Genomic DNA, 13,957 nt, shown 5'->3' with positions numbered 1-13,957 from the left:
ACATTCCATTGGAACTACTGACGGCCTTGGGAGAACCAGTCCTGACAAAACTCTACCATCTGGTGAGCAAGATCTATGAAACAGGCGAAATACCCTCAGACTTCAAGAAGAATATAATAATTCCAATCCCGAAGAAAGCAGGTGTTGACAGATGTGAAAATTACTGAACTATCAGTTTAATAAGTCACCATGCAAAATACTAACACAAATTCATTACAGACGAATGGAAAACTGGTAGAAGCCGACCTCAGGGAAGATCACTTTGCATTCCTTAGAAATGTTGGAACACATGAGGCAATACTGACCCTACAACTTACCTTAGAAGCTAGATAAAGGAAAGGCAAACCTACATTTCTAGCATTTCTGGACTTAGAAAGAAGCTTTTGACAGTGTTGACTGGAATACTCTCTTTAAAATTTTGAAGGTGGCAGGGGTAAAATACAGGGAGTGAAAGGCTATTTACAATTTGTACAAAAACCAAATAGCTATTATAAGAGTCGAGGAGCATGAAAGGGAAGCAATGGTTGGGAAGGGAGTGAGACAGATTTGTAGCCTCTCCCATTGTTATTCAATCTGTATAGTGAGCAAGCAGTAAAGGAAAGAAAAGAAAAATTTGGAGTAGGAATTAAAATCCACGGAGAAGAAATAAAAACTTTTAGGTTTGCCTATGACATTGTAATTCTGTCAGAGACAGCAATTGACCTGGAAGAGCAGTTGAATGGAATGGACAGTGTCTTGAAATGAGGATATAAGATGAACATCAACAAAAGCAAAATGAGAATAATGGAATGTAGTCGAATTAAATCGAGTGATGCTGTGGGAATTATATTATGAAATGAGACACTTAAAGTAGTAAAGGAGTTTTGCTATTTGGGGAGCAAAATAACTGATGATGGTCAATGTAGAGAGGATATAAAATGTAGGCTGGCAATGGCAAGGAAAGCGTTTCTGAAGAAGAGAAATTTGTTAGCATTGAGTATAGATTGAAGTGTAAGGAAGTTGTTTCTGAAAGTATTTGTATGGAGTGTAGCCTTGTATGGAAGTGAAACATGGACAATAAATAGTTTAGACAAGAAGAGAATATAAGCTTTCAAAATGTGGTGTTACAGAAGAATGCTGAAGATTAGATGGGTAGATCACATAATTAGTGAGGAGGTATTGAATAGAATTGGGCAGAAGAGGAGTTTGTGGCACAACTTGACAATAAGAAGGGATCGGTTGGTAGGGCATATTCTGAGACATCAAGGGATCACCAATTTAATATTGGAGGGAAGCGTGAAGGGTAAAAATCGTAGAGGGAGACCAAGAGATGAATACACTAGACAGATTCAGGAGGAGTATGTTGCAGTAGGTACTGGGAAATGAAGAAACTTGCACAGGATAGAGTAGCATGGAGAGCTGCATCAAACCAGTCTCAGGACTGAAGACCACAACAACAACAACAACAACAACAACAACAACACAGGAATAAGATTAAATTCATGCTGCAAAAGTATTCAGTATTTTGTGCAACAAAGTTCAGTGCCTGGCCCTATTGTGTTATTGGTCTACATAAATGATGTATCTGAGACATTGGAGGGCTCTTCAAAAACTGTAATGTTTACTGATGACACAACTTAAGGATGAAAGTAACATTTGGATGATGTATTATTGCTAAGTAGCTTGATAGAACTTGGAAAAAACACTGAAAGAATTGCTACAGTCCAGGAGATAACTGAAAAATACACAAAAATACACAATAAGACAAACAAAAATGACACTTTTATTCAAAGACAATAATTATCCTCAAGTAATCATGAAACATGATGGCCTCTTTACATTACAACTGTTGGGACATGGTTCTCAGCAGGATGTGATCACACATGTGGTAGTGCATGCTCTGCAATATGCTCCCATACTAACCACAGGGTTGGTAAGCTATTATTGTGGTAGGGCATTCCATTACTCCACCAGCACAGTTGACTACTGCCAGATGTCACTGACGCATGTGGACATGCTGAACAATGTCTGCCCAATGGATTCCACATATGCTTAATGAAATTTAAGTCAAATACATACGTAGGCCAGTTCTTTTGCCAAATATCCTCTCATTACAATAGTTTCTCTACCATTCCTGTATGATACAGTTGTGCATTTTAGCAATTTTGATCAAGATAAACTCACACTTACGTGTTCTTCTTTGGCATGCCAGTGTGGAACTGTGTACAGAATCAGATAAGTGAAAAACACTTGCAATACAAACTTTTGTTTATAAATAAAAGTCAACCTGGGAATTTTCTTTGTGTGAGACTGCATGTCAAGATCAACTACTGATTTAAAATTCTAGATTTACATATTTTACTGTTCATGTCTTTTTTGCATAATATTTCACTGATTGTATCAGTACCAGTTTGTACTGTGATGCTAGTATATTGTGAAATTTCAAACATTCGTGAGTGCCGCGATAAACTCATACCATTACCATTAATTGTAGGCTTAAACTTAATTGTGCTCTTTTAAAATTCTTGAGAACAGTAGACCTACCCTTGTTCAAAACAATCATTCTCTAATTTCGTTGTAGAATTATGTGAGAAACAGGTTATTTTGAGTATTTTTGGATGCTTACAAAACTATATTTTCATAAGCTACCGGTACGAGCTTTTTGGTTATGTAATTAATTTCATAACAAATTTGTGTTTTTAGTTCATAGTTCTTCCAAAGAAAACATCCCCTCTGAACCTCATTTTATATTGATGCAAATAAATGTGTGTTTTTGAGAATTTCTCTTTGCATAATCTTCAAAAATTTGTAGCAAATCGGCCTTTGTGATTTAGTTACTGTAGCAGATTTTTAGTTAACATATATTGTTACATATAGTTAGAGGAGTAGCCCCTACATATTATCTGCATTTATCATAAATTAACTCTGTTTTCAAGTTTGTTAACACATTTAATTAACATCAAAATGTTTTAGGAAACTGTTAGTTTTTACCAGAGGTTTTTGTGTCGCATTAATAGAAATATCGTTTTGTGTATTTGCTTCAGTGCTTATACTGAATTAGCAGCTTTTTAGCTCAAAAGATTAAAAGATACTCAGTGGGCTTAATTTAAAGATAGTTGTTCACTGCCATATAATACATTGCACCAGCCATAATGAGTTAGCTGACTTTTGTAAGAAGTTGGAAATCACCCTGACTACTGTCAAACAATTGGTAGCTGATGTGGATTGGTGTGTTGGAAGAGCTCCTGAGAGTTGTGTACCTTTGATACCTGTACCAGAGGTACCTCAAGCTATCCTCTCCCATGGATCCTATCTCTTTTGTAGAAAGTACAGAATATGTCATAACTCATCCTCTTGACTGTGAATGGCATGTCAGTGGTAGATATAGGTATCTTGTACAGGAAGTTTGAGGTGATACCTTTCATCGAAACTGAAACTGAGCCAGTGGGACTTTCTTTACTTGTTTTGAGGAAGCATGTTTTATCCAATGACAGAAGGAGGCAAATGCAAAATGGTAGTGGTTTATTAATCACTGTCAGTTCAAACGTACTGCAAATGATCGTACCTCTTAGGGAAATGGGAGCAAGAGACAGGAAAGGACACCAGGTGCAGGTATGTGTATTCCTGGAGGCCTCTTTCAACATGTTGAAGATGCTATTCCAACAGCCATTGAATGAACAGGATGCAACTAACTGCAGATTGTGGCACATTTTAGAAGAAATGATACCTGTCATCTCAGCACTGAAGTCATTCATGGGTCATTCCAGTGACTGGCATAGAAGTTTGAGAGAACAAGCCTTGTGCATGGAGTTTCAACAGAGCTCATAATTTTCACCATTGTCCCCAGAACTGGTCGCAGCAGTTTGGTTCTGGGTCAAGTGGAAGGACTGAACCAGAAACTTCAAAAGTTCTGTGACAAGCTAGGCTGGGACTTCCTCGACTTGTGCAACAGGTTTGAGACTGTGTGGTCCCCCTAAATGGGTCAAGTGTACACTACACTTCAGAGGCTGTAACTCAGGTAGCTGATTGTTTGTGGGATACACACCACACGGCTTTTTTTTTCTCAGATGAGGTGGCTCTTCTTCCAATCCAGATAATGATAGCTGTAGGAAACCCAGAACTATCCATGTAAAATTGAAAGAAATGCCTCCCACAGGTGAGAGTATTAAAATTCTAATGGTGTACTGCCAGAGCATTTGCAACAAAATGCCAGACTTTAAAGCACTCATGACAATCAGTGAAGCTCACATAATACTAGGTACATAAATCTGGTTGAAACCCAAAATTGATAGCAGTGAGATTTTAGGGGACAAATTTAAGTGTATATAAAAAGGATAGGCAAATGGGAAATGGAGGTTCAGTTCATTTGGAGTTGGAAGCTAGGTGCCATACTTGTGACGTGAAGGCATCTAGTGGCAAACTCTAACCACTGCATGCCACCCAAGGGGGACTTCAAACAAATAATAATACAGCACAAATATGTGTTAACATATAATATCATATTGATAACAGTACATGATGCAAGGATACATTGTTTAATGTGCATAAACTTTAAAATAATGTTAGAAAACAACATGTTTACTCATTTATAGATGGTAAGGGTACCACACAGAAAACTTTTCACTTCCAGCCCTTATTGGAAAAATTTCTAACTTACCTATGAAAAGTTCTGTTGCCTCGTATGACAAAGAATTGGCCTATTTTTAAGTAATGTGAGAAGCTGAATTCCTAATGAGTAGTTAGAAGGAAATTTAATTTATTCTGAAGTAATAAAACTTACTCAGTTGGTTGAGCTGTCCTCCATAGATGCAGTTCAGCTCTCACCCTTGTAATAATTCATCATTCATGACAGTGACACTACTGAGAAATGTCCTTCCTGAAATAGATGAGAGAGAGGAGGTGGGAGTTGTGAAATTAGGTTCTTGTGGAAAAAAGTGTTTTTATCTTTCAGGACACAAAACTAATGGAGTTGCATCCTAAGATTTGCATACACTTTGATCATATTGTAAATATAAATAAGATTTAGTGTTACTGTGGAAGAAAAAACCTTATAGTAGTTTATATAACATGTAAGTTGCTAAATCAAGATATACTCATAAGTAATGATTTTTTTTCTGTAAACATTTCTTGACAGTCAATTTGTGTTAAAAGGATTTTGTATGAGATCAGTCAGAGTAATTGAGTAAATATATATCACAGTGATGGAGAAGAAGTAGCAAAAATTCAGAATTCTGATTGTTTTCTACTGTCAGCATCTCTGGGAGACTAAGTTTGAAGAGTTGCATAACACTGAGAAGCTGCCAAAAATACTGGTACTCTAAATGATAGTAAAGCAGTGTTACAAGGAATTCAGGAGAGGTCGTGTACATTAATAATTATTTACTGTATACTGTAAAAATCTCAGTTGGGCTGCATAAAAATGTGACAATAGTATTCAGAGAAAATGAGCCATATGAGTCTATCAGAATTTTATCAAAAAGAGCAAGGGTAAATAATGATAATATTGTTGCTGGAGTGAATACTAAAGCAAGAACATATTCCAGGGCAAAAACATAACTCATACAAATATAAATGTAAAGGTACATAACATTATAGTAAAGTTCACAATTACTAACAACTGCAGTTTCAGTATTTCTTCAAAAGGAGTCTATAGTTTGTTCTTCATAGAAAGTGTTGTTTGTTCACAGGCCTCTTCAAACAAGCTATATCACAAAGTGGATGTGCAATCAATCCTTGGGCATTTAAAAAAAATATTACAGATCGAACATTCCGTTATGTTTCATATTTGGGATATGAAGCAAATAACACTTCAGATCTAATGAATTTTCTGATGAATGTTGAAGCAGAAGAACTGGTAAAATACAAGTCTGTGGGTGTCTCTGAAGAGGTAATGACACCAGATCTCTTTTCTCCTATACTTAAGATCTACTCCACTCTAAATCCATGGAGAGGAGTTTGCTTTTAATCTCTATTTATTTTCAGAGTATAGAACATATGTCAGTTATAACAATAATGAGCTGGAGTAATTTCCACTGCAGTTCCTCAGCTTTATTTCCCTGAACACCATGGGTGCTCTACCTTATAAATCAATTGATTTCATTTGTTTTTAGTCAGCTGGTTTATTCAGATTGTTATTGTGGTTCAGGCATCCCAAGCTAGAGTATAAACTTAAATTTGTACATGTTAACAGCAGTATTTGTTATAATTGTGTAGTAATATACACAAGAGCAATTAAACTAGTGACATGAAACTTCCAGGCAGATTAAAATTGTGTGCCGGACCGAGACTCGAACTCGGGACCTTTGCCTTTTGCGGAAAGTGCTCCAATAACTGAGCTACCCAAGCATGACTCACACTCCTCCTCACAGCTTTACGTCTGCCAGTACCTCGTCTCCTACCTTCCAAACTTTACAGAAGCTCTCCTGTGAACCTTGCAGAACTAGCACTCCTTAAAGAAAGGACATTGTGGAGACATGGCTTATCCACAGCCTGGGGGATGTTTCCAGAATGAGATTTTCACTCTGCAGTGGAGTGTACGCTCATATGAATCTTCCTGGCAGATTAAAACTGTGTTCTGGACCAAGACTCGAACTCGGGACCTTTGCCTTTTGCGGGCAAGTGCTCTACTAACTGAGCTGCCCAAGCATGACTCACGACCTATCCTCACAGCTTTACTTCTGCCAGTACCAGAGAACCGACTTTTGGAGATAACAACTTGGACCTAGTGCTAACAAACAGACCCGAACTTTTCGACTCTGTAAGTGCAGAACAGGGAATCAGTGATCACAAGGCCGTTGCAGCATCCCTGAATATGGAAGTTAATAGGAATATAAAAAAAAAGGGAGGAAGGTTTATCTGTTTAGCAAGAGTAATAGAAGGCAGATTTCAGGCTACCTAACAGATCAAAATGAAAATTTCTGTTCCAACACTGACAATGTTGAGTGTTTATGGAAAAAGTTTAAGGCAATTGTAAAATACATTTTAGACAGGTGCGTGCCGAGTAAAACTGTGAGGGATGGGAAAAACCCACCGTGGTTCAACAACAAAGTAAGGAAACTACTGAGAAAGCAAAGAGAGCTTCACTCCAAGTTTAAATGCAGCCAAAACCTCTCAGACAAACAGAAGCTAAACAATATCAAAGTTAGCGTAAGGAGGGCTATGCATGAAGCATTTAGTGAATTCGAAAGTAAAATTCTATGTACAGACTTGACAGAAAATCCTAGGAAGTTCTGGTCTTACGTTAAATCAGTAAGTGGCTCGAAACAGCATATCCAGACACTCCGGGATGATGATGGCATTGAAACAGAGGATGACACACATAAAGCTGAAATACTAAACACCTTTTTCCAAAGCTGTTTCACAGAGGAAGACCGCACTGCAGTTCCTTCTCTAAATCCTCTCACAAATGAAAAAATGGCTGATATCAAAATAAGTGTCCAAGGAATAGAAAAGCAACTAGAATCACTGAACAGAGGAAAGTCCACTGGACCTGACGGGATACCAATTCGATTCTACACAGAGTACGCGAAAGAACTTGCTCCCCTTCTAACAGCTGTGTACCAAAAGTCTCTAGAGGAACGGAAGGTTCCAAGTGATTGGAAAAGAGCACAGGTAGTCCCAGTCTTCAAGAAGCGTCATCGAGCAGATGCGCAAAACTATAGACCTATATCTCTGACGTCAATCTGTTGTAGAATTTTAGAACATGTTTTTTGCTCGAGTATCATGTTGTTTTTGGAAACCCAGAATCTACTCTGTATGAACCAACATGGATTCCAGAAACAGTGATTGTGTGAGACCCAACTCGCTTTATTTTGCTCATAAGACCCAGAAAATATTAGATACAGGCTCCCAAGTAGATGCTATTTTCCTTGACTTCCAGAAGGTGTTTGATACAGTTCTACACTGTCGCCTGATAAACAAAGCAAGAGCCTACGGAATACCAGACCAGCTGTGTGGCTGGATTGAATTATTTTTAGCAAACAGAACACAGCATGTAGTTATCAACTGAGAGACGTCTACATACGTTAAAGTAACCTCTGGCATGCCACAGGGGAGTGTTATGGGACCATTGCTTTTCACAATATATATAAATGACCTAGTAGGTAGTGTTGGAAGTTCCATGCGGCTTTTCATGGATGATGCTGTGGTATACAGAGAAGTTGCAGCATTAGAAAATTGTAGCGAAATGCAGGAAGATCTGCAGTGGATAGGCACTTGGTGCAGGGAGTGGCAACTGACCCTTAACATAGACAATTGTAATGCATTGCGAATACATAGAAAGAAGGATCCTTTATTGTATGATTATATGATAGTGGAACAAACACTGGTAGCAGTTACTTCTGTAAAATATCTGGAAGTATGCCTGCGGAATGATTTGAGGTGGAATGATCATATAAAATTAATTGTTGGTAGGGCAAGTACCAGGTTGAGATTCATTGGGAGAGTCCTTAGAAAATGTAGTCCATTAACAAAGGAGGTGGCTTACAAAACACTCGTTCGACCTATACTTGAGTATTGCTCATCAGTGTGGGATCCCTACTAGATCAGGTTGACAGAGGAGATAGAGAAGATCCAAAGAAGAGCGGCGCGTTTCGTCACAGGGTTATTTGGTAACTATGATAGCGTTACGGAGATGTTTAGCAAACTCAAGTGGCAGACTCTGCAAGAGAGGCGCTCTGCATCGTGGAGTAGCTAGCTCGCAAGGTTTCGAGAGGGTGCGTTTCTGGATGAGGTATCGAAAATATTGCTTCGCCCTACTTATACCTCCCGAAGAGATCACGAATGTAAAATTAGAGAGATTCGAGCACGCACGGCTTTCAGACAGTCGTTCTTCCAGCGAACCATATGCGACTGGAACAGAAAAGGGAGGTAATGACAGTGGCACATAAAGTGCCCTCTGCCACACACCATTGGGTGGCTTGCGGAGTATAAATGTAGATGTAGATGTAGATGTACCTCGTCTCCTACCTCCAAACTTTACAGAAGCTCTCCTGCGAACCTTGCAGAACTAGTACTCCTTAAAGAAAAGATATTGCAGAGACGTGGCTTAGAGACAGTCTGGGGGATGTTTCCAGAATGAGATTGTCAATCCTGGACGACAACTAAGTTCAAGTCTTGGTCCAGCACACAGTTTTAATCTGCCAGAAGGTTCATATCAGCGCACACTCTGCTGCAGAGTGAAAATCTCCTTCTGGAAACTAGTGACAATTGAAATGTTTGAACGGGAACACTGCTGTCACTACCACATATGGAAAAGACTGCCTTGTTACATGACTGTGGTGTCAGGTGCTGGTGTGAAAGTCAGGTACAGAATGGGCAACATACACAGTTTTCATGCATCTCATTTTGGCCTGATCACAAGTGCCCAATTCATAGGGACGCTCTGCCATCAAGGTAATGCTCCCTAGGTTTCCAGTTGCTCCTGTGTGAAGAATGTACTGTGAGAACCTTGATTTGAGAAAGCAGATGCTGCATGATTCATCCCCAGTGGGCAGCAATGTGTTGTCACTTTTGATTGTTGTAGATTGTAACAATAGATGGGTCAAGTGGAACAAATTCAATACTGGACAACAACTAATGGTGAGCAAACAAACCATTCACATTACCTTGAATGATCTAGAAGGAGGCAGAGGAGGAGGAGGAGCAGGAGTGACAGGGAAAATAAATTCTCTTTTGCACTGTGCCAACTTCCTTCATTGATGTCGACTGAGTGCACGCTTTCAGTTGGTCATTTTGCAGAGGATGATGGAGTAAAAGCTTGTAATTATTTCCAGTGCATTATCTGCTGTGACAAGCCCCCTATATCACATGGCTGCTTTCAGAGGTAGCCCTGCCTTCAATGGAGCAGGAAATGCCTCTGACAGGACTGGAGTAGGTGCTAGTGAGAAGATGCATGAGATGGTCTTGCACTGGTGTCTATTGCAGGAATATGAGCCATGAAGTAAAGAGTTGGAACAGGCATGAAGTAAGGACAGACAAGGAATTGTGTTGGTTGGGCAAATGGAGGAATACCATGGTGGGAATGGTTGGAAGGATAGGGGAAGGATATTTTTAATTTCAGGACATGATAGGAGGTAGCTGAAATCCTGGGGGAGAATGTGAGTCAGTTGCTCCAGTCCTGGACAGTACTGAGTCATGACAAGGAATGCTCCATGGGAGTGTGGTGACTAGTGAGATAAGGCATGGGAGATCAGTTTCCAGACAAGTTGGCATTTCTGGAGAGGGACTGCTTGGCACTACAGATGTTATGACTATGGTTGGCTAGGCTACAATGACACATTGCAGGTAATAGGCTGAAGGTGTTTTTCCAGAGATTAGGGGCACAATAACCAGCCACAATGTGGTGTCCTAAGTAATTTTGTGAACTTTTGGAAGCATGCAGAAGATAGGAATACAGGGAGTGGAGGAGAGAGTGAAAGGAGGAGAGAGAGAGAGAGAGAGAGAGAGAGAGAGAGAGAGAGAGAGAGAGAGAGAGAGAGAGAGAGATTCCTGGGTTCCTAGGAGAGGTTCTGGGATGTACCTAAGGTTCTACTGGATTTTTGGGATGGGTCATTGTGGAAGGGCTTAAAAATGGACATATATGATAGATGGAGTAGTCCTTTGCCAGGTAATCCCAGTGGTTCATAACCAAAGGAGTGGAACCTCTGTTGGCTGATAGGCTGTTTAAGGTTGGTTTCAGCTTTTAGGTAGTGGATTGCCGTCCTTTCTGCAGATGTGAGGTTGGCTTCCATGTTGGATGATTCTCAGAATGATGGCGAGACAAGGCAAATGGTTAGAAAATTCTGGAAAATCAATAGAGGATTATCTGAGGACAGTGAGGGTGGATAACAGTTTGATCGAGAAGTAAACTGCATAGACAAGGGTTCAGTATTGGTTTTGGATTGAGTCTGGTTCATATGGATAGTGATGAAAAAGTGTTTCCAGGGTAGAGACCAGGAGAAGGAGGGAAGGTCTTCAACATACATAGCATGATTGATGTTTGGAGTGGAACAAAAGGTGAGACCTTTGGAAAGGACTGATACTTCTGTGGGAGTGAGCTTTTGGAGGACAGGTTCATGAGTGTGTTGTTGGTCTGTTTAGGCTCCAAGTTCTGTAGGGTGCAGCAAGGAGCTTCTGACAGTGTGCTAACTATAGTAGGTCTGCAAGGTAGGATATGGCAACTGCGATGGGATGTGGAGGAGGTTCAATGGAGACTCTTGTGGTGTGTAGCAGCAGTCCAAGTTGCATGTCTGCAGGGAACAGATTAGACAGTGTTTTCAGACTGTCTTGTGTATGCTGCTTTAGTTCCTGGAGGGCAAAGATTTCAGTCTGGGAAATGTAATATAGCAATCTGGGCCTGTAGATCAGGAGAATTTTATGGATGGATAGGAGATACTCCAAGGAGGTTCAGGCCTGATTTACATGGTTTTTACAGGACTAGGTTGGTGAGGGCTATGAACTAGTGGGAACTGGTCGGAGAAAGATCATCATGGAAGAAGAGATTGCAGCCAAAGAGGGTAATTTGATGGTCAGCCAATTTGGGAGGATTCCATGAGCTAGGCAACAACACAGGAACAGCATACACAGCTGTGTTCTAACTAAGGAGAGTGAAACTTTACTGTGTGGGTGCTGATGGAAGGAGCTCCATACTGGAAGATTAAAAATTCTAGCAAGTACATAAAGTAAAAATACGTGGGGAAAACCACAAAAAAGATCACACTGATTAAATATGGTAGAAAAATATGTGATTGGGGCCTGCAGTGAAAATCAAAAACTAGGTAAAACTAGTGTAAAAGTGGAATGAGATGAAAGTGAAAAAATAAATAAAAAGATGATAATACATTAGAGTACATGTCGGAGGGTGAATACACATGAATAGATAGGGCAGCAGATGTACCTTGGTTAGCTGAAGTCCATGAAGTGTATGTTTGAATAAGGAAAGGGGGTGGGAGTGTGTTAGGTATGGGGTGCAATGAACTGCATCTGGCATGGGAGAGTACAGGAAAATGAGAAATACACAAGGGTGAAAGGGAGTTTGCTGAAATTACCTTTAAATACCTTGTATTCTAAACAAATGGTGTGATGTTACCTGCATACAATACTGTCTCAGAAGACAATATGGAAAGTGGATCATTTACACACATACACACACACACACACACACACACAGAGGGAAAAACATTGTGACACCAAGAAATTGTGCAACAAAACAAAAGTGGTAGGTGTGTTTCCATCTCTGAAAGATAATGTCTATCTGAATTTCTATCAGCACCACTATGAAGATGCAAATTAGGTTTGCTTTAAATACACACTGCAATGGTCATGGAAATTAGTACTTTTCAGGTTGCACATGGTGAGCTGATGTTAATCAAGAATCTCTGGCAGCAAGGAACCATTATCAATCCTCACTGAGTTTGAACAAGATCATGTAATAGGGCTTTGAGAAGCTGGATGTTTCTTCTGCAATATTACAGAAGGACTTGGCAGGAATGTAGCCACTGTACATAATTCCTGGCAGTCATGGTCATGAGGCTGTACAGTCACAAGAATGCCAGGCTTCGAGCGGGAAGACCGTGGTGTTCAGGATATGCCTCTGGCACATCATATTACATCTGCAGCAGCAATTTGAGCGACAGTTGTCACCTCAGTGACACAATAAACTGTTATAAATTGGCTACTTCTAGAACAGCTCCAAGCCAGATGATTTGTCATGTGCGTTCTACTGACCCCAAACCACAAACATTTGTGATGTCAGTGGTGTCAAGTGAGTGCTCATTGGAGGGCAGTGTGGAGGTCTGTTGTGTTTTCTGATGAAAACCAGTGCTACCTTGGTACTGGTGATGTGTTGGTTAGAAGACCAGTTGTGGGCCTACACCTGGAATTGTGGTTTGGCATCTTGTGTTGCCATTCATGAACATCATTCCAGGAGGTGTTTTCTGGCAAGATAAAACTCACCCACATTTTTATTTATTTATTTATTTATTGTTCCATTGGGCCACATTAAGGAGAAGTCTCCATGGTCATGGAATGAGTCAATATATGAAATTATAACACGATTGTAGAAACAGATAAAATGAAATATAAGAAACATATTCAGTTGTAGATTGTAGAAACAGATAAAATGAAATATAAGAAACATATTCAGGTGACAAGTCATAAGTTTAAGTAAAGAAAACCAACAATGTAACACTGCAATTTGCTTAATTTTTTAGCTCTTCCAGGAACTCCTCGACGGAATACAAGGAGTGAGCCATGAGGAAACTCTTCAGTTTAGACTCAAAAGTGTTTGGGCTACTGCTAAGATTTTTGAGTTCTTGTGGTAGCTTATTGGAAATGGATGCAGCAGAATACTGCACTCCTTTCTGCACAAGAGTCAAGGAAGTGCATTCCACATGCAGATTTGATTTCTGCCTAGTATTAACTGAGTGAAAGCTGCTAACTCTTGGGAATAAGCTAGTATTGCTAACAACAAATGGCATTAAAGAAAATATATACTGTGAGGGCAATGTCAAAATTCCCAGACTATTGAATAGGGGTTGACAAGAGGTTTTTGAACTTACACCACACATAGCTCGAACAGCCTGTTTTTGAGCCAAAAATAGCCTTTTTGAATCAGAAGAATTACCCTAAAAAATAATACCATATGACATAAGCGTATGAAAATATGCGAAGTAGGCTACTTTTTGTGTTGAAATGTCACTTATTTCAGATACTGTTCTAATGGTAAATAAAGCGGCATTTAGTTTCTGAACAAGATCCTGAACATGGGCTTTCCACAACAGTTTACTATCTATCCGAACGCCTAGGAACTTGAACTGTTCCGTCTCGCTTATAATATGCCCATTCTGTCTGATCAAAATGTCAGTTCTTGTTGAATTGTGAGTTAGAAACTGTAAAAACTGAGTCTTACTGTGATTTAGCATCAAATTATTTTCCACAAGCCATGAACTTATTTCATGAACTACATTATTTGATAATGTTTCAATATTACACATAAGAT

The 13,957-nt window shown here is 39.5% G+C and overlaps 1 protein-coding gene across 1 annotated transcript in view; it reads left to right on the top strand.

Annotated features, from left to right (window-relative positions):
* Window positions 1-13,957, top strand: part of LOC126327663 (esterase FE4-like) — a 139,963-nt gene that overhangs the window by 80,285 nt on the left and 45,721 nt on the right. The window contains exon 6 of the mRNA XM_049995906.1: window positions 5,667-5,866. Coding sequence (XP_049851863.1) covers window positions 5,667-5,866 — 200 coding nt within the window. The remainder of the gene's footprint in view (window positions 1-5,666; window positions 5,867-13,957) is intronic.

Source organism: Schistocerca gregaria, chromosome 2 (genome assembly GCF_023897955.1).
Source record: "Schistocerca gregaria isolate iqSchGreg1 chromosome 2, iqSchGreg1.2, whole genome shotgun sequence".
Taxonomy (NCBI): domain Eukaryota; kingdom Metazoa; phylum Arthropoda; class Insecta; order Orthoptera; family Acrididae; genus Schistocerca; species Schistocerca gregaria.
Note: the sequence above shows the minus strand (reverse complement) of the source record. Positions and strands in the feature narration are given on the sequence as shown.